At 35.4% G+C, this 21,832-nt stretch overlaps 1 protein-coding gene across 3 annotated transcripts in view; it reads right to left on the reverse strand.

Moving 5' to 3' along the window:
* Positions 1 to 8,544: 8,544 nt before the first annotated feature.
* The window catches only part of foxj3 (forkhead box J3), a 98,231-nt gene continuing 84,943 nt past the window's right edge, over positions 8,545 to 21,832 (reverse strand). Inside the window, exons 7-12 of one of the 3 annotated variants that reach the window (XM_051912347.1) lie at positions 20,649 to 20,823; positions 15,399 to 15,845; positions 14,917 to 15,018; positions 13,893 to 14,081; positions 13,704 to 13,805; positions 8,545 to 13,246 (exon numbers count right to left, since the gene is read on the reverse strand). In XM_051912347.1, the coding sequence (XP_051768307.1) occupies positions 13,134 to 13,246; positions 13,704 to 13,805; positions 13,893 to 14,081; positions 14,917 to 15,018; positions 15,399 to 15,845; positions 20,649 to 20,823 (1,128 nt within the window). In that variant the 3' untranslated portion in view covers positions 8,545 to 13,133. Of the gene's footprint in view, positions 13,247 to 13,703; positions 13,818 to 13,892; positions 14,082 to 14,916; positions 15,019 to 15,398; positions 15,846 to 20,648; positions 20,824 to 21,832 lie in introns of all 3 variants that reach the window. The other 2 variants (XM_051912346.1, XM_051912348.1) reach the window with 2 other exon arrangements.

Raw genomic sequence — 21,832 nt, forward strand, 5'->3', positions numbered from 1 at the left:
GGGCTTATAGAGCTTCCCCAATGTAACTGGTCGGTCGGGTCGCAGAATTGGGAGAGGCACGCGACCATCACGATGGGCCATTGGTGAAAGTAAAGCGGGCGAAACCTGGACCATCACAAATCAGCTTATTCAGAATTGCATGCTATGCCGAAATGTGACTGGATGGCATTTAATTGATGTGTTTAATTGTACACTTTGCATAAGCTGGCTATAGGGCTAGTTGTCACACTTTGTTTTTTCCCCCCAGTGAATATTTCTCAGGGTGAGTTTATTTTTTGTCAGTTTCTGTATGAAGTCTTAGCTACAACAACAGCTATTGAACATTTTCACATATATTGCCCAAGAAAAAAATACATTGTAAATAATAAGAACATATGAAACACGTGTGACAATTTGGCCAATATTTATGGAAAAATGTCTGAGAACACGTTTCTTTTTCTTTTTTCTTTTTTTTTTTCTTTTTTTCTCCAGTTAAAATCTATTATACAGTTGTTGTTGTTGTTGTTGTTGTTGTTGGTGGTGTTTGTTTTTTCTTTAATTTATGTCATTGTGGTTTTATTGTGTTCACTTGTTTATCCAACAACTATAGCAAAATGGTTTTTTTTTTTTTTTTTAATTAGAAGGGGGGAAAAAACACAAAAAAAAATTCTAATATGGGATATTTAGACTAAAGATTTAACACCAATTTTGACTAAAAAACAAAACCTTATAACCCCTTGTGACAACTTCCCCCAAAATTAGAGAAAATTTAGTATTTGGGTCAATGACGTGACGGGTCTTTTTTTTTTTTTTGTCCAAAGGCCTTAATAATAATAAAAAAACAAAGATATGACATCCAAAGTATGTAAGGTAGTATAACTAGATCTCTTTTATTGAATCCAAAAGGATTTAATTATATTTTGCTACATATAAAGGTATTTTAAAGATTTTGAAGTGTCAAAAGGTCATTCGGTTTAACCGTCCAAAGGCCAATACAGCCATTTCATTTGTGATTAAAATATCTTAAAATGTAATAAATGTATATTTTTTTTTATTCTGGCATGATTTTATAACATTATATATCAATAGTGCAACATGGTATTAAATTTTTGTGTAGAAGTCATTGCTTTGTTATGATAAAGAATGTCCGGAAAAATGAATTTCATTGATATCATTCGGAGTAACCAATATAAAGGGACTGTTTTGGATCAAGTCATGCGGTCAATATCATGTGACAGGATGTGACATCATTCAGACACCTGCAAAGGACCACATGGTCGTGAAGCAAAGTAACTAACTCTCTCTTAACTATTTTAAAAATTCACATTTTCACTTGCTCATACGCATGTCCTGAAACATCAGGTCATTCGGTACAACCGCAATAAAATGGTTGTACCAAAAAAATGGAAAATGTTGTCATATTTTAAAAACTTGTACTAAATATAAAATGTTTGATTGTCCTTTTGCTAGCTAGCTAGATATCAGCCTGTTAGCATTGTTTGAAAATATCGTCATTAGGTATAACCAAAAATGTCATTCGGTAAAACCGAAATTTTGGTTAAACCGAATGACTTTTTTGGTGACAAATTTTGTCCATCTTGTAAAAAATGACAAAAGCAGTGTTAATTGATTATAAAAACCACATAATCTCATTGTTAACACTTAATAAAACTTAATTTTTACATTTTTAAAAACCTTATTCGTCAATGACCCCTTTATATGTAATTAAATATAGTCTGCACTGCCCATATTGCAATTTTAGTGGCAATCAGATCATAAACATAATCTAGATCATCATATGGTTTAAAAATTTTATTTGATATCATTCTTTTGCTCTTTCAGAACTGACCTGCCTTTTAAAATAAGAAAATATTCTGTTTATAATTCAGAAATTGCACTGGACATGAGATTTCATCATAATCTTTGAACATATAATAATAAAAATAACAATTAATAAAAGGATTTAAAACAATGCAACAAGGCAAGTAATATTTGTAAAATTTTTTATTCTGAAGGCTTGTAGTAATTTCGGCCACTAGGCGGAACTCTTGATCTCAGTCCTTAGATTTGAACCTCTTCTAGCCAGATCTTAAAATACATTTAGCATGTATTGTGATGGAGAGAAAATGATCAGTATGTTTTAAACATGTATTCAATTTATAACAACAGAATTTAAATATTTCAGGATAATTCATCACCCTGACCGATAAATATCTCGGCGAGAACTGTCAACACCAAAGCCCTTCTGTCTCAGGTCCAGATGCTTACAACTGTCCACATCCCAAATAAATCCAGGCCCAGTGTTTCCTCACGTGTTATGATGTGAAGAGTGAGACATCTGCCTCTCAGAGAAATGCATGATCCACATATGGACATAGTTTCTCTGCTTGACCCAACAACCATCCATTGTGAACATCCTGTTCTCTGCGCAACATGTGTTAAACACATGTGTGTACACTAAACATCCTCAGAGACAGTAACATACCTATGAGGTGTCTGCGTTTATTGGCATACTTTGGGAATCTGTGATTTAAAGGGTTAGTTCACTCAAAAATGAAATTTCTGTCATTAATTACTCACCCTCATGTCGTTCCACACCCGTAAGACCTTCGTTCATCTTCAGAACACAAATTAAGATATTTTTGATGAAATCCGAAGGTTTCTGAATCACACATAGGCAGCAACGTCATTGCAACTTTTGGGGTCCAGAAAAGTAGTAAAGACATCGTTAAAATAGTCAACGTGACTACAGTGGTTCAACCTTAACTTTATGAAGCGACAAGAAAACTTTTTGTGCGCAGAACAAAACAAAAATGTATTCAACATTTTCAGAATGCCGACTGATTATTGGCTGTGTGATTCAGAACACCTCGGATTTCATCAAAAATATCTTAATTTGTGTTCTGAAGATGAACGAAGGTCTTACAGGTGTGGAACGACATGAGGGTGAGTAATTAATGACAGAATTTTCATTTTTGGGTGAACAAACCCTAATGATTTTTATTACACTACATGAAAGAGAGGCATAAACAAATTTATATATGACAAATAGTTATTTAACTTGGATAATGACATGGATAAGAAAACCCCTCCCTTCAACGTCACCTGATTTTTAAAAAGAAGATGCATTACATGTAATGAATTTGTACTTCAACCTGACACTATCACTTTGTTAGCAATAAGTTATGTTGTATCATCATGCTGTTATTGAAGATGGAGATTATGATGCATTAATCCTACAACATACTGACTAAATTCAGCAGATTTTTCTTGATACGGCTCTGCCTGCAGTGCCCTCAGCGATCAGAATCATTAGAGAGAAGAATGCAGCGCTCAGAACGAGACCTCAGCTAACCTCTCCTGAAATGCAGCTGAACAATGGCAGTGTTGAGACTGCTCTGAAAATATTACACAGTGTTCAATATAGAAAGTTTGTGGCATCCTGGGCCCCACAGAATTGCATGAAATTGTTCTTCTAGGCTCTTCTAGGTCATACACGGGTTCCTTAGAATCACCTGGAGCAGCTTTTGTTTCAGAAGATGTAGATTTGATTTGGCACGGTTTCTTCTTCTTATACAAGTTTCTCTTTTTTAACTTTAGTTAGTGTGTAATGTTGCTGTTTGAGCATAAACAACATCTGCAAAGTTACGACGCTCAAAGTTCAATGCAAAGGGAGATATTTTCTTTTACAGAAATCACTTTTTAAGGACTACAACCAGCTTCTTCCCGGGTTGGTGACATCACTAACCCTAAAATTTACATAAACCCTGCCTCCGGCAATACTCAACAAAAAGGGGTGAGGCCATGTTATGGCAAAACAGTACGTAACACAAATGCAATAGCATGTCATAAAAGCAACAGAAGTTATAACCGTAATTAAACTAAACTATACCTGTTCTGTCTTCATATTCTCTGGCTCTGTAGGATCTTACAACAGTTTCCACACGAGCGATTTATAGATGACAGAATATGCTAATCAATGACTTTAAGATAGTTAACTCCACATCAGCTACATAAATTCATCAACTAACCATTCAGAAACGTCCTGTTGCATTCTACATGTTGTCACTTCTTCTTGAGTGTCTTCATCATTGTCTGACTCCGGTTTGAACCAAGCGGCAACCTCCCTCAGTTTCTCTTGAAGCCAATACGGAAGTGACTTAAACTGCAGTTCATCGACTGGCCGCAAGGGACAGGCTCCAAAAGAGAGCAGAATCTCACTGACCCCCATGTTAAAATGGCCAACTTTACAGCAGAAAAAAAACGTTTACAGCTGGTACAAATTGTGGTTTTGGTCTATACTGCTAATTTTGCCCTTCATGACAACTCTGAGGGGGGTGATTTTTTTTATAACTCATCCGCTTAAATTATATTAAGCCTTAAAGTTCTGTATAATTAAGGGAGTGGTCACTTGAGTGACAGGTTTGCCGCTGCTGTCTGTGAGCCGTCACTTTACCATCTTATACTTTAGAAGCGGGCTTATTTGTTTGTGAGATATATACGATCACATACAGTTTTACAACATAAACGGTGCTCAGATTGCATAATTTCTTGAAGAACGATGATGGAGAGCAGATCATTCAGAAGAAATGTGATGCAAACAATGGATAATAAATCAATATTTCATGGATTTAACGCTTTTGTGGACAAAAAAGTACTGTTTTTTGTTTTTCAGTGGACACTCATGGACATTTTACCTAAGTGCCACAGATTGGATTCATCTCGTGATCGCTATTTCATTATAAAGGTATGAAGTCCCGTTTGATTTTTCGTGTTGTTATTTGCACACGACACAAATTACAATTAACGTTACTGATGCTGGAGCATCTATATCATAAAACAGACACCGTAGATTGACAGTAATCCTTTATAACTTTCGAATGATATAACTTATCTTTATTAACTAATAAAGATAAGTTATATCATTAGAATATTAGTATTTTAGACAGTATCTAAGATAGATAGATAGCTCCTTTGCCTGCTAACATGATCACGTCGAGCTAGGCGCGGGCTTGGTTTCAGTAATCAGGCACCTCAGTTTCAACCACGTCCCGCCTCTTTGCCCATTTTCAGTTATCCGGGAGTGATGTGCAGTGACGCGCTGCTAAGATGGCAGCGGCCTCATATTCGCTTCAAAAATGCTCTTCAGAAATCTACGGGTGACGTCACGGACACTACATCCATATTTTTTTACAGTCTATGGTTTGAACATAAAAGGCTGAACAGTTTCTGACATTTTCAGTGAGTCTGAGGTAATCGGCGCTGCTAACACGAGCTACTGAAACTCCGCCCTCTTCGTAGGAGCAGCAGCTCATTTGCATTTAAAGGGACACACACAAAAACTGAGCGTTTTTGTTCACCCACAACAAGTGATAAATTTAACATGCTATAAAAAATGATCTGTGGGGTATTTTGAGCTAAGACTTCACATTCACACTCTGGGGATATCAGAGACTTATTTTACATCTTGTAAAAGTGGCATTATATGACATAAGTGGAGGAGCACAAAAGTTACAGGTTATTTATATCCACGTGAGAAGAGTTTTGAAACCCTTTCAGAAAAGCTGCACAGAAGGAATATATACATAGTTGTACACACAATGCAGCACTATAAAATCCAATAACACAATGTAAAGATGCATTTCTGTGTCCAAAAAGACCTTTATGTTGTGTTCTTTTGCAATAAAGCAGTTAAACAGCTTTCACGCTGATACTTACAGTGTTACATCAAAAGTAGACCTACTTGCAAAATGGAAGAGATGCAATATGAAATTATATATGCTATTCGTAAAGAAGTTTTGGATTGGGTCAGCTGTCTATGAAGCACATCTCACACAGAAGTCACTTTCAAACTAAACAGCTTTCTGTTGGTCAATACTCTGAAAGTTTTCTATATATTGTAATGATTATGATCACAACTTGTGAAAATTGCTTTAATGAGATCATTGTTTCTGCCTAAATGAATACATTATGTTAGCTAACTGCATGATTTATATGATCTTAGAACCGGACAATTGATTTCAGCAAAATAAATCTCTGAAGGAGGATAAATCTCTGAGTTTTACTGTATTTTTCACATTTACTTGTTGGAGCAACACCATTAAACAAACACCATTAAGTTTTGTGGTCATAGTTATGATTGTCAAACTGGAACTGATCATTGCTATCCTGACAGACGCTCCAAAGTTCACATTCTCATAAATTTTAAACATTCGTGGCAGAGAAAGAGCTTTTTTATAGGATTCCCACAGCACGTCAAGACGGCACTGAGTTGATAGATCTAATGTGGCTGAGGGGTCGATGCGTGTGAATTTTAGTAAAACACATTTTTAAGGTTGTTTTGAACATAACTAAGCTTCAGATACTAGAAATAGACCGCCAAGTCAGTGACAGCACCAGATTGTCAAATTCAAAATAGGTCGGTAAAATACCAAGGGACTGTGTGCGCTCTTCAGGAGGAAACTGGGATTACAAAGACTTAAGCAATTTCAAAGCACCGTGGTGACTGCACCAAATACTCGAGTGTGAGGAAATGCAAACTTGTAGGGGGCTTCAAACACTACAGCATCTTGAGTGTGTTGAAAAAGCTTCTCAACGCTAAGAAGAATCCAGTCAGCGGCTGTCTTGTCATCAGAAAGAGGTTTTTACTGAAAAAGCAAGATGGCTAACCTAGATCTGTTGAGCAAAAACAGGTTAGTTAACAAGCTTATTGTTATAACCCATTGTGACAGCAGAAGCTCAGCTGCATGTGCACCATACAAGACTGAGTGTACAGAATTCTTTGATGAAAAATGAATTAGATTTTAAGTTTAATGTGAGAGTGCAACCTTAAAAGTTCACATTAAGTTCAGTTGTATTATGATGGACATCTGGGATAAGGCACTGAATGCTCGATTCTGGCTACTCGTGAAATAAATAGATATGTGGACATTGAATCTTGATTTTAATTTTTTAATAGTTGTACCTATATTATATTAAAGCTTAAGTGTAACGGGCCATTCACACAGAACACATCTTTTTCTTCATTTATAATTTTCTGTATTTATTTTTACATTTCTTTATAACTTTTATTTAATCTTTCATTTATTTTTTTATATTTATGCATTCATTTATATTTATTTATTCCCACATGTATTTTATTTTAGATTTATACATTTTTAAATAAATATAAAATAAATGAAAGAATAAAATGTAAAAGGAATAAAAAGAAATGTAATAACAGAAAATAGCTGAAATAAATAATTTAATAAAATAATTGTATTGCTTAATAAAATTTATTATTTCATTTTTTTTATATTTATGCATTCATGTATTTATTTCAGATTAATTTATACATAAATAAATATAATAAATGAAAAAATAAAATAAATTCAAGAATAAAGTTAAGAATAAAAAGAAATGTAATAATAAACACAGAAAATAACTGAAATAAGTAATACAACAATTATTTTATTAAATTATTTAATAAAATTTATTTCATTTATTATATTATGCATTCATTTATATTTATTTATTTCCACGTTTTTATTTCTGATTAATTTATACATTTATAAATAAACATAAAATAAATGAAAAAATAAAATGTAAAAGGAATAAAAAGAAATGTAATAACAGAAAATAGCTGAAATAAGTAATACAATTATTTTATTAAATTATTTAATAAAATGTATTATTTCATTTTTTTTATATTTATGCATTCATTTATATTTATTCCCACATGTATTTATTTCAGATTAAATTTATACTTAAATAAATATTAAAATAAATGAATAAATTAAATAGTTAAGGATAAAAAGAAATGTAATACAGAAAATAACTGAAATAAGTAATACAATTATTTTACTAAATTATTTAATGAAATTTATTTTCATTTATTTTTTTTTATATTTATGCATTCATTTATATTTATTTATTCCCACATTTTTATTTATAAATGTATAAATTAATCAGAAATAATTACAAAATAAATGAAAAAGTTAAAAATAATAAAAATGTAATACAGAAAATAACTGAAATAATTACTACAATTATTTTATTAAATTATTTAATAAAATAATTTTATTAAAAATAATTATATTTGTTTTATCAGGTCCTTTATTTTCCTATTATTACATTTATTTATTTATTTATAATTTCTGCAGTTTTGGTATTTTCGAACATTGTGTCATGCACGAGATGCTGTAAAACCTGTGGGAGCAACAGTCAACTGTTTAGCGCATACATAGAAAAATGTGTGAATAAAATACGAGAGGCATGAAAGCAGCGCCTTATTCAGTGACACGGAAGAACGGACTGATATACAGCGTTGTCATGGATGACGGTGAATGTTAGTAAGTATCGGACTGCTGGATGGTGTGATTAACCAATTTTCTGTCAGTAGAGACTGAAAAATAGCGGTTAATGTTAGTTAAAAATGTAAAGATCAATATTTGAGATGAGAAACAAACAAACTGACAGGATAACAACAAAATCATCCATTCAATCAAATGAAGGCATTTTGCTTTCCCTGCGCAAGTACATCAGGTTTTGCAAAATAAACGTCACAAAGCAGCAAAGATTGCACAGTGAAGTTAACATATTTTATTTCTTTAAGTGCCATTCATGCATATCGGGGGAAGGGGTGGTATTGACAATTCTAATGACACTTCAGAGTTATTTTACAGCACTAAAACCAATACAAAGAGAAGCCGTGTCATCTTATTGGACAGCAAAAGTAATAAACCGTGCAATAACAAAAAGGACAAAAAGGGGAAAATAAAAGAAACAACAAATACAAGTAATGACCAGGACAAAATCAAACAGAAAACAAAGATTAAAATAGAATATAAACACTGAAACACTGAATGTTGAACCATAGTACAGGTAAAAGGTAGTGTCACACAAAAAGCCAACGCATTTTCATCACATATATACAATATAGATATATACATACTGTGTCACCCTTGGATTGGACAATAACAAAATACTCTGTATTCATCTCCCTCTTTTCTTTCGCAGGTGAACCCGAGCCCTTGCCTTGATCCCTCGCCACCCCAGAGGAAAAAAGGACAATCGAAAAGACATATATTTACAGTAAGCACAACAACACACCAACAATGAATAAAATAGGCTCCAAATACCAGAACTTGTTGGCAGTTTTCTCCCGTAAATGTAACAAGGCTTCTCAAATCTTCCTTGATTACAGTAATCTCTCTGGCAGATGCATCTCCACTTGTTTTAAGTTCTTTTTTTCTTCTTTTGTTTTACGAAAACTGAGTTGTTTTTAAACAGTTAAAACTTTCACACAACACAAACACAAAATCAGAGGAGCAATGTTTTTCCTTTTTCTTTTTTGAGAAAAAGAGGAAGAAAGAGAGAGAGAACTCGTCACCTGTCCAGCTCGTATTCTCTTGCGCTCCCTTGAAGCTTTCTGTTCAGTCCGATCCTTCAGACTTACTTTACGCCAATTACCTGCCGCCTTAAATGCTGCAAAAACTGACTTCCTCTCTTTGGCAAACAAGAGATCCAAACACATCACTACCACAAATAGATTGGCAATACATACGAAATATTTCCAACTTAAAACAGACAGTCCTTCTGTGGTCGACAATCCAGACAAACCAATGATCGAGGGTGAACACCACAGTATGGGATTAAAGTTCACACCGAGGGTGGATCGATGCCAGACATTCACTCGAGGTGAGATCCTGCTTGAGTTAATAAACGACGTGAGCGTTTGTGCTTCTGAACTCTTTTCAAAGTGCACAAATGACCGGATAAAAGCTCTTTGTATGACAAACACTGAGGCTAGGTGAATGAGGCTCGTGAACACTTCGACAGCATCCAAACAAAAACATGAGACGAACAGCCGACGGAAAGAAAACAGGAAGAAAAGGGTGCGGGGAGCCAAAGCAGATTTGGGCAATGGAGCTTAGCTTAAGAACAATGTGCACAGCATCGCAGTCCAACAAAAAAACACAGACGTTAAACAGTCAGTCTGGGGTAAAGTGGATAACAGTTCTGTCATTGTTTTTCTTCTCTTGTAAAAGCAGACTCACAAATTCAGCATCACGGCCAGCTGAGTTGGATTTCAGGGTTGTGTTAGACTTCGGTAATTGAAACCCCATTAGCATCAGAGGATCTGACGATTGGTTATGTAATGATGGAAATCAGAATATGTAACAAACTACATAGCTGATAGTGGAAAGGATTTGGTGAAGAATCAGGCTGAAATGTCATGAACATGAAGATTAAAGGGATAGTTCACCCAAAAAAATTTTAAATTCTGTCATCATTTACTCACCCACGAATTGTTCCAAAACCGTATGAATTTCTTTCTTCGGTTGAACACAAAAGAAGATATTCTGAAGAATGTCGGTCACCGAACAGTTGACAGGCCCCATTAACTTCCATAGTATTTTTTTCCATACTATGGAAGTCAATGGAACGCATCAACCATAATTTCATTTTCATGAACCATCCCTTTAACCATTAAAATCGTTTTAGGGTAAACCTCTCAAAATTTCACCCCAAAATAAAATATTTTGATCAAAAAAAAACCAACAACCCATTTTTAAGACCATTAAGTTCTTTATTGTTATAAAAATAAAAGAATGAATATATATATATATATATTCATTCTATTATTTTTTAATTATATAATAAAGACTGTAAAAATGTAATAGCAGCTCATTACTAGTAATTGAATGAAAAAAGCTGAATAAAACAGTGTTTTATTTTATTTTTCAGTATTTGTTATACTGCCTTTATTATAAATTGTTCTGTTCTGATGGGTTTTTTATAAAAAAAAAACAACAATACAAATTACTGTATTACAGTAATGAGAAAATGACTAATAAAAATAATCACTGAGAATAAAGGGGAATTACAAAAAGAAAAAAAGTAAAAAGTTTTTTTAATGTCTCATGATAATAAATGCCAGAACTCCAAATTTTAATGGCCTTAAAAATAGTTATCTTTATGCAAAAAATGATTTTTTCCCTTTATGATTTTGAGCTTGTAATGTGACACATTTTCATATCATCAGAGCGACATGTATGACAAACCGTTAAGTAGGATTCATGGATCCATGACATTAAGGGCCTTAATGACCAAAGGCCAATACATGTCAATGACTAGTGTAAATACTTTGTTTGAGAGTTTATAATACTGAAATATAAAAAGAAAAAGAAAAAACAACTGTCATTAGATCATTTCACTTTTACAAGTCTATTTGCACTTACACTTTGATAAATAAAACAAATCCCATAAAGGTGACTGAAAACTACTGAAAGCCAAGGAGACTCAGGGGTGCGTAAACTTTCAAGCTATGAGAAACAGATCCACATCTTCCCTTTTCAATCGCACTTTATGGCTTTTCTGAATAAGCACTTCAACTCTAGAATTTGGTCTAATCGAAGTGCTGCTTCTCACTGATAAATACCCTGCTAAAGGTCAACAGCCCGCACCTATTTCTAATTTGGGTTCCGCTATTCTAGTCCACATCTTGTGCATTAGTTTTGTGCTCTTCAAAAGAGATGATTGTAATCACTGATAGCCCTAAATTAATTATATTGCACAAACAAATTCCATAATATCGCTGATATAACAAAATGACACTGTGGTTTAAGTTAGCAGACTCTTTCAACTATGTAGTAATTACAGAGATAGTCGCTTGATAGAACAAAACGTAGTTACAGTCTAGTTCCTGTATCCAGGGTGACGATTTTTTTTGAAGCAGAGTCTAAATGTGTGTACTTTTAAACTTTGAATGACTTCTTAGTAGCAGATTTTCAAACGCAGCAGTTAACATTCCTCCAAAATAAGGCTATTAGTGTATCTAAATATTTTAGTCATCTCCTTTCAGTTTTACGCTACACCCAGCATCCAAAAGCAACAGCTAAAGTGAAGGTACGCTCTCTGCAAAAAGTCCTTGTCAGTGCAGCAAAGAGCAAGCGATTTCATGTTGGTTGGTCCTAGGGATAAAATAAAGAGGACTATTTTATTGCGGACCATTAAGCAAATGTGCCTTGACGTGATTTTCATCTCCTTCTCAACGCTGCTGTAAAGAGCCACACAGCAGGCTGATTTCTGAATGTGAACAGGGCTCTCCGTTATCCCACAAATCTCCGGTCCGCTACTAAACAATGCATGAAAGTTTCAGTGGCAGGTCCTGAGGGCTTTAAATGAACTTAAAAGCAATGCAGTCCAATTGGGAGACTACAGATGGACGGGTGATAGCTGACAGAACGAGGATTGTACATGCAAACGTAAAGCGTTTAGGGAAAATGTTAATAGTGAGGTCTGGATCGATATCATTTTCTGACGCACACGTTTAGACTTACCTAAAACTATTAGTGACAAAAAAACATGACACACTTCAGGCAGCAAAGATACACAAGTACAAATACTGCAGGTAATGTGGTTTACACGTTTCATTATGAGCCTTAATGATCAGTAAAATCTGCTAGAATCGGATGCATGGCGACTTCGACGTGTTACAGTGTGTGGGGTCAGAAGAGCAAAAAAAAAAAAAAAAAAAAAAAAGAAAAGAAAAGGGGGCTACTTGTGCCTGAATGACCAGAGAGAACAACGGTAGGTGCTTTGAGTGTCACTTTACCTGCACCATCGGCCCTCTTCCGAAAAGTGCCCTGCATCTCAGAGGAAGTTTCACAAGACAAATGAGGGAGCCAATCTTGTCTGATAGGCAGTCAAGGCCTGAGTTAGTCACCATGAGAGGGGAGAACAAGCCAGACATATTACTGGAAAAATCACAGAACAACAGTTGAAGAGCAGGGGCAAGCTTGGCAATTGAGCGGGCTTGTAGAAAGGCTGTGGGTTGGGAGACATTTGACATAAACATGAACCACTTGCCCCTTGGACAAGTATAAAAGCGATCACTTAAACGTCCTAGTAAATGTGATTGTCTTCAAAGTAATATCTTTTTTTTTTGTTTGTTTTTGTTTCATAAAAACACCAGGAACACAGGAGTCTCTTTCAGGGTCATAATGAACAACACCTGCACTATTTTTCAAGTGTCCCGTTCCAATCTGCCTTCTGTCACGGGCATGCAGACACCTCAGGTCCAGCCCTCTTGCTCTGTAACACAAACACTCTGCCTCCATACGCTCCTCTCTCGTTTTGTCTGCACCACTCTTTTGCGATCTGGGACTGGGTTAGACGATGGAGTCCCAGTCAAAGTCGTCCTGGATGTCGTCGGCGGGCATGCGGCGCATCTGGAAGTTTCCAGCAGGCATCATATGCTGCTGGTTCATCTGAGCGTGATGGCCTGAGGACAGAGCAGAGGAGAACTGTCACAACATACAAATGCTTTGACGTGCATGTTAACAAAATCGAATTCCTACACATATCGTGAAAAGTTGCAACCTGGGTAAGTGTTAAATTCTTTTGATCTTTCTATTCATCAAAGTTTCCTGAAACATACCAAAGTTTCCACAAATTTAAAGAAAATTTTAAACTGTTTTCAACACTGATGATAATAATAATAAGAAATGAGCTTATTAGAATGATTTCTGAAGGATTTCTAAAAACTGCTGAAAATTCAGCTTTGTCATTACAAGAATAAATTACATTTTATTATATATTACAATAGAAAAATGTAATAATATTTCATAATACACTACTGTACTTTTAATCAAACAAATGCAGCCTTGGTGAGCATAAGAGACCTATTTCAAAACCAAGGCCATTTGTCTGTTGATATAAGAGCTATAAAAGACAAGGACCTGTCATAGTGGGGCCAGCGCTGCTCATGGGCGGCATATGAGGATATCCGGGCGGACCCATCATAGAACTCAAGCTCTGTCTTGAGTCCATGTACATGTTTCCTGAAAAACAAACTGATGTTACTATGTTACTATTGTGGTAGTCTTAATGTTTGACAGTGGATTTTAGGGATGATTAAGTCCACACACCTGTGTTGATGTGTGGGCTGGGCTTGTTTGGATGCATGGAGCCATGGCACACCGGAGGCTGCACTGCCCCCTGTGGCTGGATTCCAGTGCGAGCAAAGAACTGATTGATGGAGGAGCAGAGGTCTGCCATCTGAGTGGGCTCGAGAGACCAGTTATTCAGCTCCGCCTGCCTCATGCTCTCTTTCAAACCTTTCAAAATTTCACAAAACTATAATGAAAAGCCTTAAAACACTGCATATCTATGGCTACAGTTTTAAAATGATGTGCAAAGTGACTTGCACAATGAAGTAATATACAAAAATAATTAGCTAATTAGCATATTCATAGATCCGCGTATACTAAATGAAGCAAGGGTGTAGAGTAACATTCAAGGTATTTTAAGGCATAAAGGCATTTATTTCACAGGAAAAAAAATCATTTTGGTGATCAAAGTTGAGTTTTAAAAGGGATAAAATTATTGACTCCGGGGGACTTAAAAAGAATTTATATTTATTCTTTATTCAAAAAGCTAGTTTAAAGACAGGTCTGTCATTTTTCAGTTTAACTACTCAAATAAAAATGTAGCTCAACACAGATTTAAAATAAAATAAGCTCAGAGTTGTTATATTATTAAATTTAAATAAATAAATAAAAATTAATTGAATTGTATTTAAATGATTAAATATTTAAATAAATATTAAATATATTTGAATATTTGTGTTTATTTGCTTAAAGTAATTACTTTTAATCTTTATTGAAGAACAAAATATTTTAACAAATTAATAGCATTTAATAAAATAAATACTAAATACTAATAATAAAATAATAAAATAATAGAATAGCTAATAACTAATATGAATGCATTTATTATCACCCATTCCGAGGTGCTCTGTATCAACATGTATCATACAAGATGAAGTGAAGCTAGTACAAAATTAAATGCTTAAAATACCAAAAACATTTTTCATTAGCATTTAGTCTCTTGAAGAAAAATTAAAAAAAACTACAGAAAATATAATGTACAAGTAAGGCATTTCGATTATACCTTGGAAAGGTGACAGATCCACATCAGCCCAGTTGTAGCTGCTGGCGATGCGGCAGCTTTCTTTCAGCGCATCCAGGTTGGGGTACCAGTCACTGGGAAGACCTGCAGAAAAAACAAGTAGTAAAAGGCCACATCAGAACTCTTCTGGATGCATGGAAGCAGCTGTGCACTTCCTGTTTGAGCCAGCAGGGGGAGCCATAACCCTCTGCTACAGGCCTGCTTTCTGAAGTGTGCTGCATTTGCTTTGTTCTCATTAGAGCTAGCTGTATAAATCACCCCATGATTTACTGCTGACTTCTCCAAAGTTGCCATAAATTTCTTAATCTAAAATAAATGACTGTTAGAAGAGGCCTGAATAAATTGGCCTGTCAGGGCAATGCCAGAGCAGAAGGAAGTATGCTGAGAGTTCGAGACAGAAAGCGCGAGGAAAAGAAGAGAGACGATCAGATAGTGAGAACTATCACAGAGAAGCAGACTCTTACCGGTGTTGCACTGCATCTGTTGCTGGGCAGGATGAGGCTGGTGGGAGAGATTCTGGTGCTGCTGCTGCTGTTGCTGCGCCGTGTGCTGGCCGTGGGCCTGGTGCTGGGAGGGATGCTGCCCGTGCTGGCTGTGTTGGCTGTGCTGGGGATGTTGGCTGTGTTGGGGATGTTGGCTGTGCTGGCTATGCGCCGTGTGCGGGTGCTGGCTGTGCTGGGTGTGAGGGCCATGCTGGGAGAGGTGCTGTCCGTGGGGCGAGTTGTGGGCCGAGTGAGGGGGGTGGGAGAGAGGCACCTGGCTACCGCTGTTGGGGATGTTGTTGGGGTGAGAGTTAGTGATGCTGTTCTGGTTGTTGTGAGGGTGGGTGCTGATGGTGCTGCTGGGGGAGTGTTGGTAAGAGCAGGAGGTGTGGGTCTGCTGGGACGACTCCGAGGGCATACCCATCAGACCTGTAAGGATCAAACAGATAGAGCAACATATCAAATATGCTGCCTACACCTGATCAGAATTCATGAAGCCTAAGAAATGTAGAGGCATTTCCATCATGTCAATTTAAACTATTCATTTTCAGCATTAATCCATCTTGTGGTTATTAATCTTAAATATGATTTTTTTTTTTTACACATATACATTTTTAACATTACAATTTTAACAAATAACCAACAGTTAACAATATGCAATAATTTATATTTACAATATTTAATTTGCTTTATTCATATATATATATATATATATATATACACAGGTGCTGGTCATATAATTAGAATATCGTGAAAAAGTTCATTTTTTTATTGTAAATTATTTAAAAAAATGAAACTTTCATATATTCTAGATTCCCTACATGTAAAGTAAAATATTTCAAAAGTTTTTTTTTTGTAAATTTGTTGATTAGAGCGTACAGCTAATGAAAGTCCAAAATCCAGTATCTCAAAATATTAGAATATTTACATTTGAGTTTCATTAAATGACCATCCCTACAGTATAAAATCCGGGTATCTTTTGTTTTTTGAAACCACACTAATGGGGAAGACTGCTGACTTGGCAATGGTCCAGGAGACAATCATTGACACCCTCCACAAAGAGAGTAAGTCACAGAAGGTCATTACTGAATGGGGTGGCTGTTTACAGAGTGATGTATCAAAGCATATTAAATGCAAAGTTGACTGGAAGGAAGAAATTGGGTAAGCAAAGGTGCACAAGCAACAGGGATGACCGCAAGCTTGAGAATACTGTCAAGTAAAGCCGATTCAAACACTTGGGAGAGCTTCACAATGAGTAGAATGAAGCCGGAGTCAGTGCATCAAGAGTCACCACACTCAGACATCTTCAGGAAAAGGACTACCAAGCCACTTCTGAACCAGAGACAACGTCAGAAGCATCTTACCTGGGCTAAGGAGAAAAAGAACTGGACAGTGAACAGTGGTCGAAAGTCCTCTTTTCAGATAAAAGTAAATTTTGCATTTCATGTTGAAATCATGGTCCCAGAGTCTGAAGGAAGACTGGAGAGGCACAGAATCCAAGCTGCTTGAAGTCTAGTGTGAAGTTTCTGAAGTCAATAATGATTTGGGGGGGGCGTGACGTCTGCTGGTGTTGGTCCATTGTGTTTTATCAAGTGCAAAGTCAATGCAGCCATCTTCCAGGAGATTTTGAAGCACTTTATGCTTCCATCTGCTGACAAGCTTTATGGAGATGCTGATTTCCTTTTCCAGCAGAACTTTAGCACCTGCCCACAGTGCAAAAACCACTTCCAAGTGGTTTGCTGACCATGATATTACTGTGCTTTATTGGCCAGCCAATATGCCTGACCTGAATCTATGGGATATTTTCAAGAGAAAGATGAGAAACACTTGATCCAACAATATACAGATGATCTGAAGGCTCAATAGTGCCTCAGCAGTGCCACAGGCTGATCACTTCCATGCCACACTTCACTGATGCAGTAATTTGTGCTAGGAGCAAGTCATTTGCTGTAATATGTCCTGCCGATCAAGTATTGAGTGCACAAAAGAACATACTTTAAAGAACTTTAACTTTTCTGTTTTGCAAATCCATTTTTTGATTGATTTTAGGAAATATTCTAATATTTTGAAATACTGGATTTTGGACTTTCATGAGCTGTACGCTCTAATCATCAAAATTTAAAAAAAAAAACTTTTGAAATGTTTTACTTTACATGTAGGGAATCTAGAATATATAAAAGTTTCATTTTTAAAAATAATTTATAATAAAAAAATGAACTTTTTGATGATATTCTAATTATATGACCAGCACCTGTATGTATATATATATATATATATATATATATATATATATATATATATATATATATATATATATATATATATATATATATATATATATATATATATATATATATAACAAGGCACAATGATTCATATTTATTCATCTGGTTATTAATCTTAAATGTTAATTTCTACATACACATTTTTAATATTAATAGTTTGCACAAATAAACAGTAAACAAAATGCTACATTTATTTATATTTTATTTTAATTAATTTAGTTATTTAAATTTAACATTAATGACAAGGCATAATCATTTCTACATATACTAATACTTAATCATTTCTACATATACTTTGGAACATGAAAAGATAAAAAGCATATGCTAACATTATGCATATGCACAAAAAACTAACAGTTAACAAATGGTACATTTATTTTATTTATTTTGAATATTTTATTTTGATCAATTTAAAATGAAAATATAATGATTTAATTTAATATTTTTAATAATAATAACATAAATTACTAGTGATTATTAATATTTAAATGCAAATATAAGTGAAAGAATATTACTAAATAAATTGTCAGTTCACAATACTTTATACATTCACAAACACATGTCTGTGCCAGCAACAAGTTTGACTCATTCTCAGTTTGCAACATTCTGATCTCATTTCCTAATCATTATTTATCCTGTCCTTATCAGTGTAGTAAAAAGGCCTAAACATTTTGAAAACATTTGATTTTCTCTTTTAAAATGCACCAGGGTGCCGAGATGGTGACTCAGCACAAAGTCACAGTCAGCCCTCTTAAATCGAACCAGAATTTCTCCAACTTTTCATTTGTGCAGCGATTGTTTTGAACTAGTTTCTAAAAATGCCTGACCAGCTTCCAACATCTGCACACTCAATAGCAATCACCGAAGCGTGCGGCTCGCGATCTTAAGAGGCCCTGTCCATCATGGCGCTGGCACTGTAAACCTATTTCGGTGGAGAGCTTTTAGAGCAGACTGCGGGGCCCTGCATCGCTGCAATCGCCAGAGAACACTCATCGGCGGGGTGACAGGGGTGCATCTCTTATCAGCAGAGAAAGCCTATTGTCCAACCATGGGAGAGCACAGAAAGCAATTAGCTAGCAGCTCCCCTGAATAATAATGCGATTCATTACCTATTATCAAAGCCAGTGAATTAGCTCAGTGTCTCCAGCAGTGGGGTGTGAAATCCTCTCGCCAGCTTTATTTGCTCATTTTAATTGCTCAAGCTTGTCTGACTAAGAGATTTCACTTTTATGCACATAAAAAGGTAACAACTTTCAGCTAATGAAACATAGTTGATAGATTAAAGAAGTTCACTTTGGAAACATTAACATGAAAAGCATCTGATTTGAGCAAAGTAGGTTAGACGCGGGGGCTCGTCTGGCGTTGCATGCAACTTACTTGTCAAGTGCTTTCTGAACATCAGTCAATCAGATTACAAACAACAGGAATTAACTTCTAAAAGACAGGCAAGCTCACAGTGAACTGCAATGTGCTTCCATTTGAGATGGAGAACTCCCTTTCAATGAAAAAAAAAAAAAAAAAAATCTTACCGTACACCAAGCCAATATCGTCCTTGCAATTAATAAAAATACACACAAAAAGGACTACTAAACATAACCTAAAAAAAACATGAAAGACTACATAAAAAAAAAATCTAATAAATCATTAACAAATCCATTAACAGGAAGTTACATGTGTTTTTAAAATGCGCAGTTCTTAATGAAATGATAAACTATGATAAATAACATCAATCACAGACACCGTGCTTGTCTTAATGTATTTGATAATGATTTCGGCTACTAATAATAGTCTTAGTCCAATTATTTTGGTATACACTAAATAAACATATTGCAAAATAAATAGTGATGTAAAGACTATAGAAAGAAAGAAGAAAGCTCAGCTAAAGCTTTGATCCATTTTAAGTTACTATTTTTTGATATAATTAACAGCATATAAAAATACACATTTTATATATAATTTTATATTTAAAAAAAAACTATTTTAAATATAAATATTATAAATTATATATTTAATTTCTATAAACAATTAAATTAGTGGTCAATTGATTAAAAACTTGGAGTTTTTAATGTTTTTATATTGTAATAATTTCACAGTTACTCTCCAAATTAATGTAGAAAAAAATTAAAGACAATATATTTTAAATATTTGTTTAATGGCATCTTTTTATGAATGAAGGCCAATATTACTGATACTAAATACTGGTACTGATGTCTCTATGAAATTGATTAAAAAAAAAAAAAAAATTAATTATAGACATTCAACATTACAGTAACTAAAAGCTATCAATTCAAACATTTATTAGGCTTTAAAAAAAAAAAAAACCCAACCCCCCCCCTCTTAATTTTAGTGAACTTTAAACTAGGGTTTTCAAAAGCACCAGTACTTCAGTACCAGGTGGTGCTGAAATTTTAAAAATGTGATGACACCAGCATTTCCCCCTAGCATTTTGAGCTCTGTTGAGCGGATTCTGACCAACTTAAACACATCTGATTGGCCATTGTGTTCACGCGCTCAACAGATATGTCTTTAATTGACTATAATGATCGACGCTTCAAAAACATGTTGTAAATGGAAAATCTTTGACGCTCTTCACAGAGCGCTTACACGGATACACACGGGAGCATTTGAAAGCAGGCGTTTATCAGCTGCGATTTTGCAATATATAGTTTGCAATATATAGTTTCTGAAAATGACACTCATAGGCAGCCACATACAGAACCTGCACACATACAAATTCTGCAGAACTGAACAGTTTTACACAATCTCAACCCTATGCGTGTTGGTTTATTAATTATTTTGGCTGATACGATGATGCTTTCAGCTACCAATAAGACTGAAGTACTCCAGACTCTCGGCACATAGCATAAAAAGTCTGCAAGACTCCATCTGGACTTGGCCTACGTTCTTTTCCGAGTGGTCTAAAGGGATGTCTGTGTGTAAAACTCACCCTGTTGGTTGTAGGACTGCTCAAACACAGTCTTGTAAAGGCTGCGGAAGGAGGCACTGAGATCTTCAAAGTCGGAGAAGAGCAGCTGCTTGTCGCGGTCCGGTATGCTGTACTGGGCCTGAGGGGCCTGCTGCAAGCCAATGGACTGGGACACCGGCTCTGGATGACTCGTCACCTGAAGGGGGAGAAGAGGAGGATGACTGTTGTGTGAGGGGATGAATGCAAGATTAGAAATCAGCCTTGCCACTCTAAGCGGCAGCGTGGCTCAGCCAGGCCCAGTGACCGGTAGATTAGAGCTCAGATAGAACATGACAGCACTGACTACAGCACTCAGCATCACGGCACAGGAAATGAACTGCCAGACACACTGCAGTACAATATGCAGGAGCGAAATCTCAGGCGCACAAAACCCCTCCAATTCTTGACCGTTTATTTACGAGCACGGCTGAATCTGTACATAACCATACAGCCATGATCAAAACAGACACGTCTCCTGAGAGACTCTCTGAAGTTGTTTTTACGGCTGTTTATTCTGTAATTAAAAGCTTGGCGAAACTGAGCAACGCAACTGAAATCGACAGCGAGATCATAAAAGCTTGCCTGCAAAAAACAGGCACTGATCCATAATACAAATCTTTCTAATGATAAATATCCTTCTAACTAAATACAGCACAGGTTTGCCCATCAAAATGAATTAGCTTCTGTGTCTAAACTCTCACGTCTATGAAATCTTAAGTGTTGCACTCAAAAGGGGATCTGCTCACTGTTTTGAGTCTGAAGAGATGCCTTTCGTGCCCAGAATGAGTGATTCATTGAATGGCTCCCAAGGCCTCCATAATGCTGAGCATATTTGTGGCGTACACAAGGGCAGAGGCTCTGCCATGTCTAGCTCAAGACAACAGTGTTTAACAGACTGGAGAGGCTGGCAAAACCGTCATCTGGACTCAGAAAAAGTCAAATTCTAGCTGTCGGTGCAAACTGGTGATGGGAAATTTATGTATCTAAACACATTGGAAAGCTATTGCAAACAAGTCCTATAAACAATTGTTAGCACCAGTGATTCAGACATTGCCTCCCTCTGATAATAAGTCATAGGAGTACAGTACACAAAAATACTATTTTTTTAAATTAAAATACCCCGTATAACATGTTTTTTTTTTTTTGTGAATATCTATCTTAGATGC

This window comes from Ctenopharyngodon idella, chromosome 11 (genome assembly GCF_019924925.1).
Source record: "Ctenopharyngodon idella isolate HZGC_01 chromosome 11, HZGC01, whole genome shotgun sequence".
NCBI classification, from domain to species: Eukaryota; Metazoa; Chordata; class Actinopteri; order Cypriniformes; family Xenocyprididae; genus Ctenopharyngodon; species Ctenopharyngodon idella.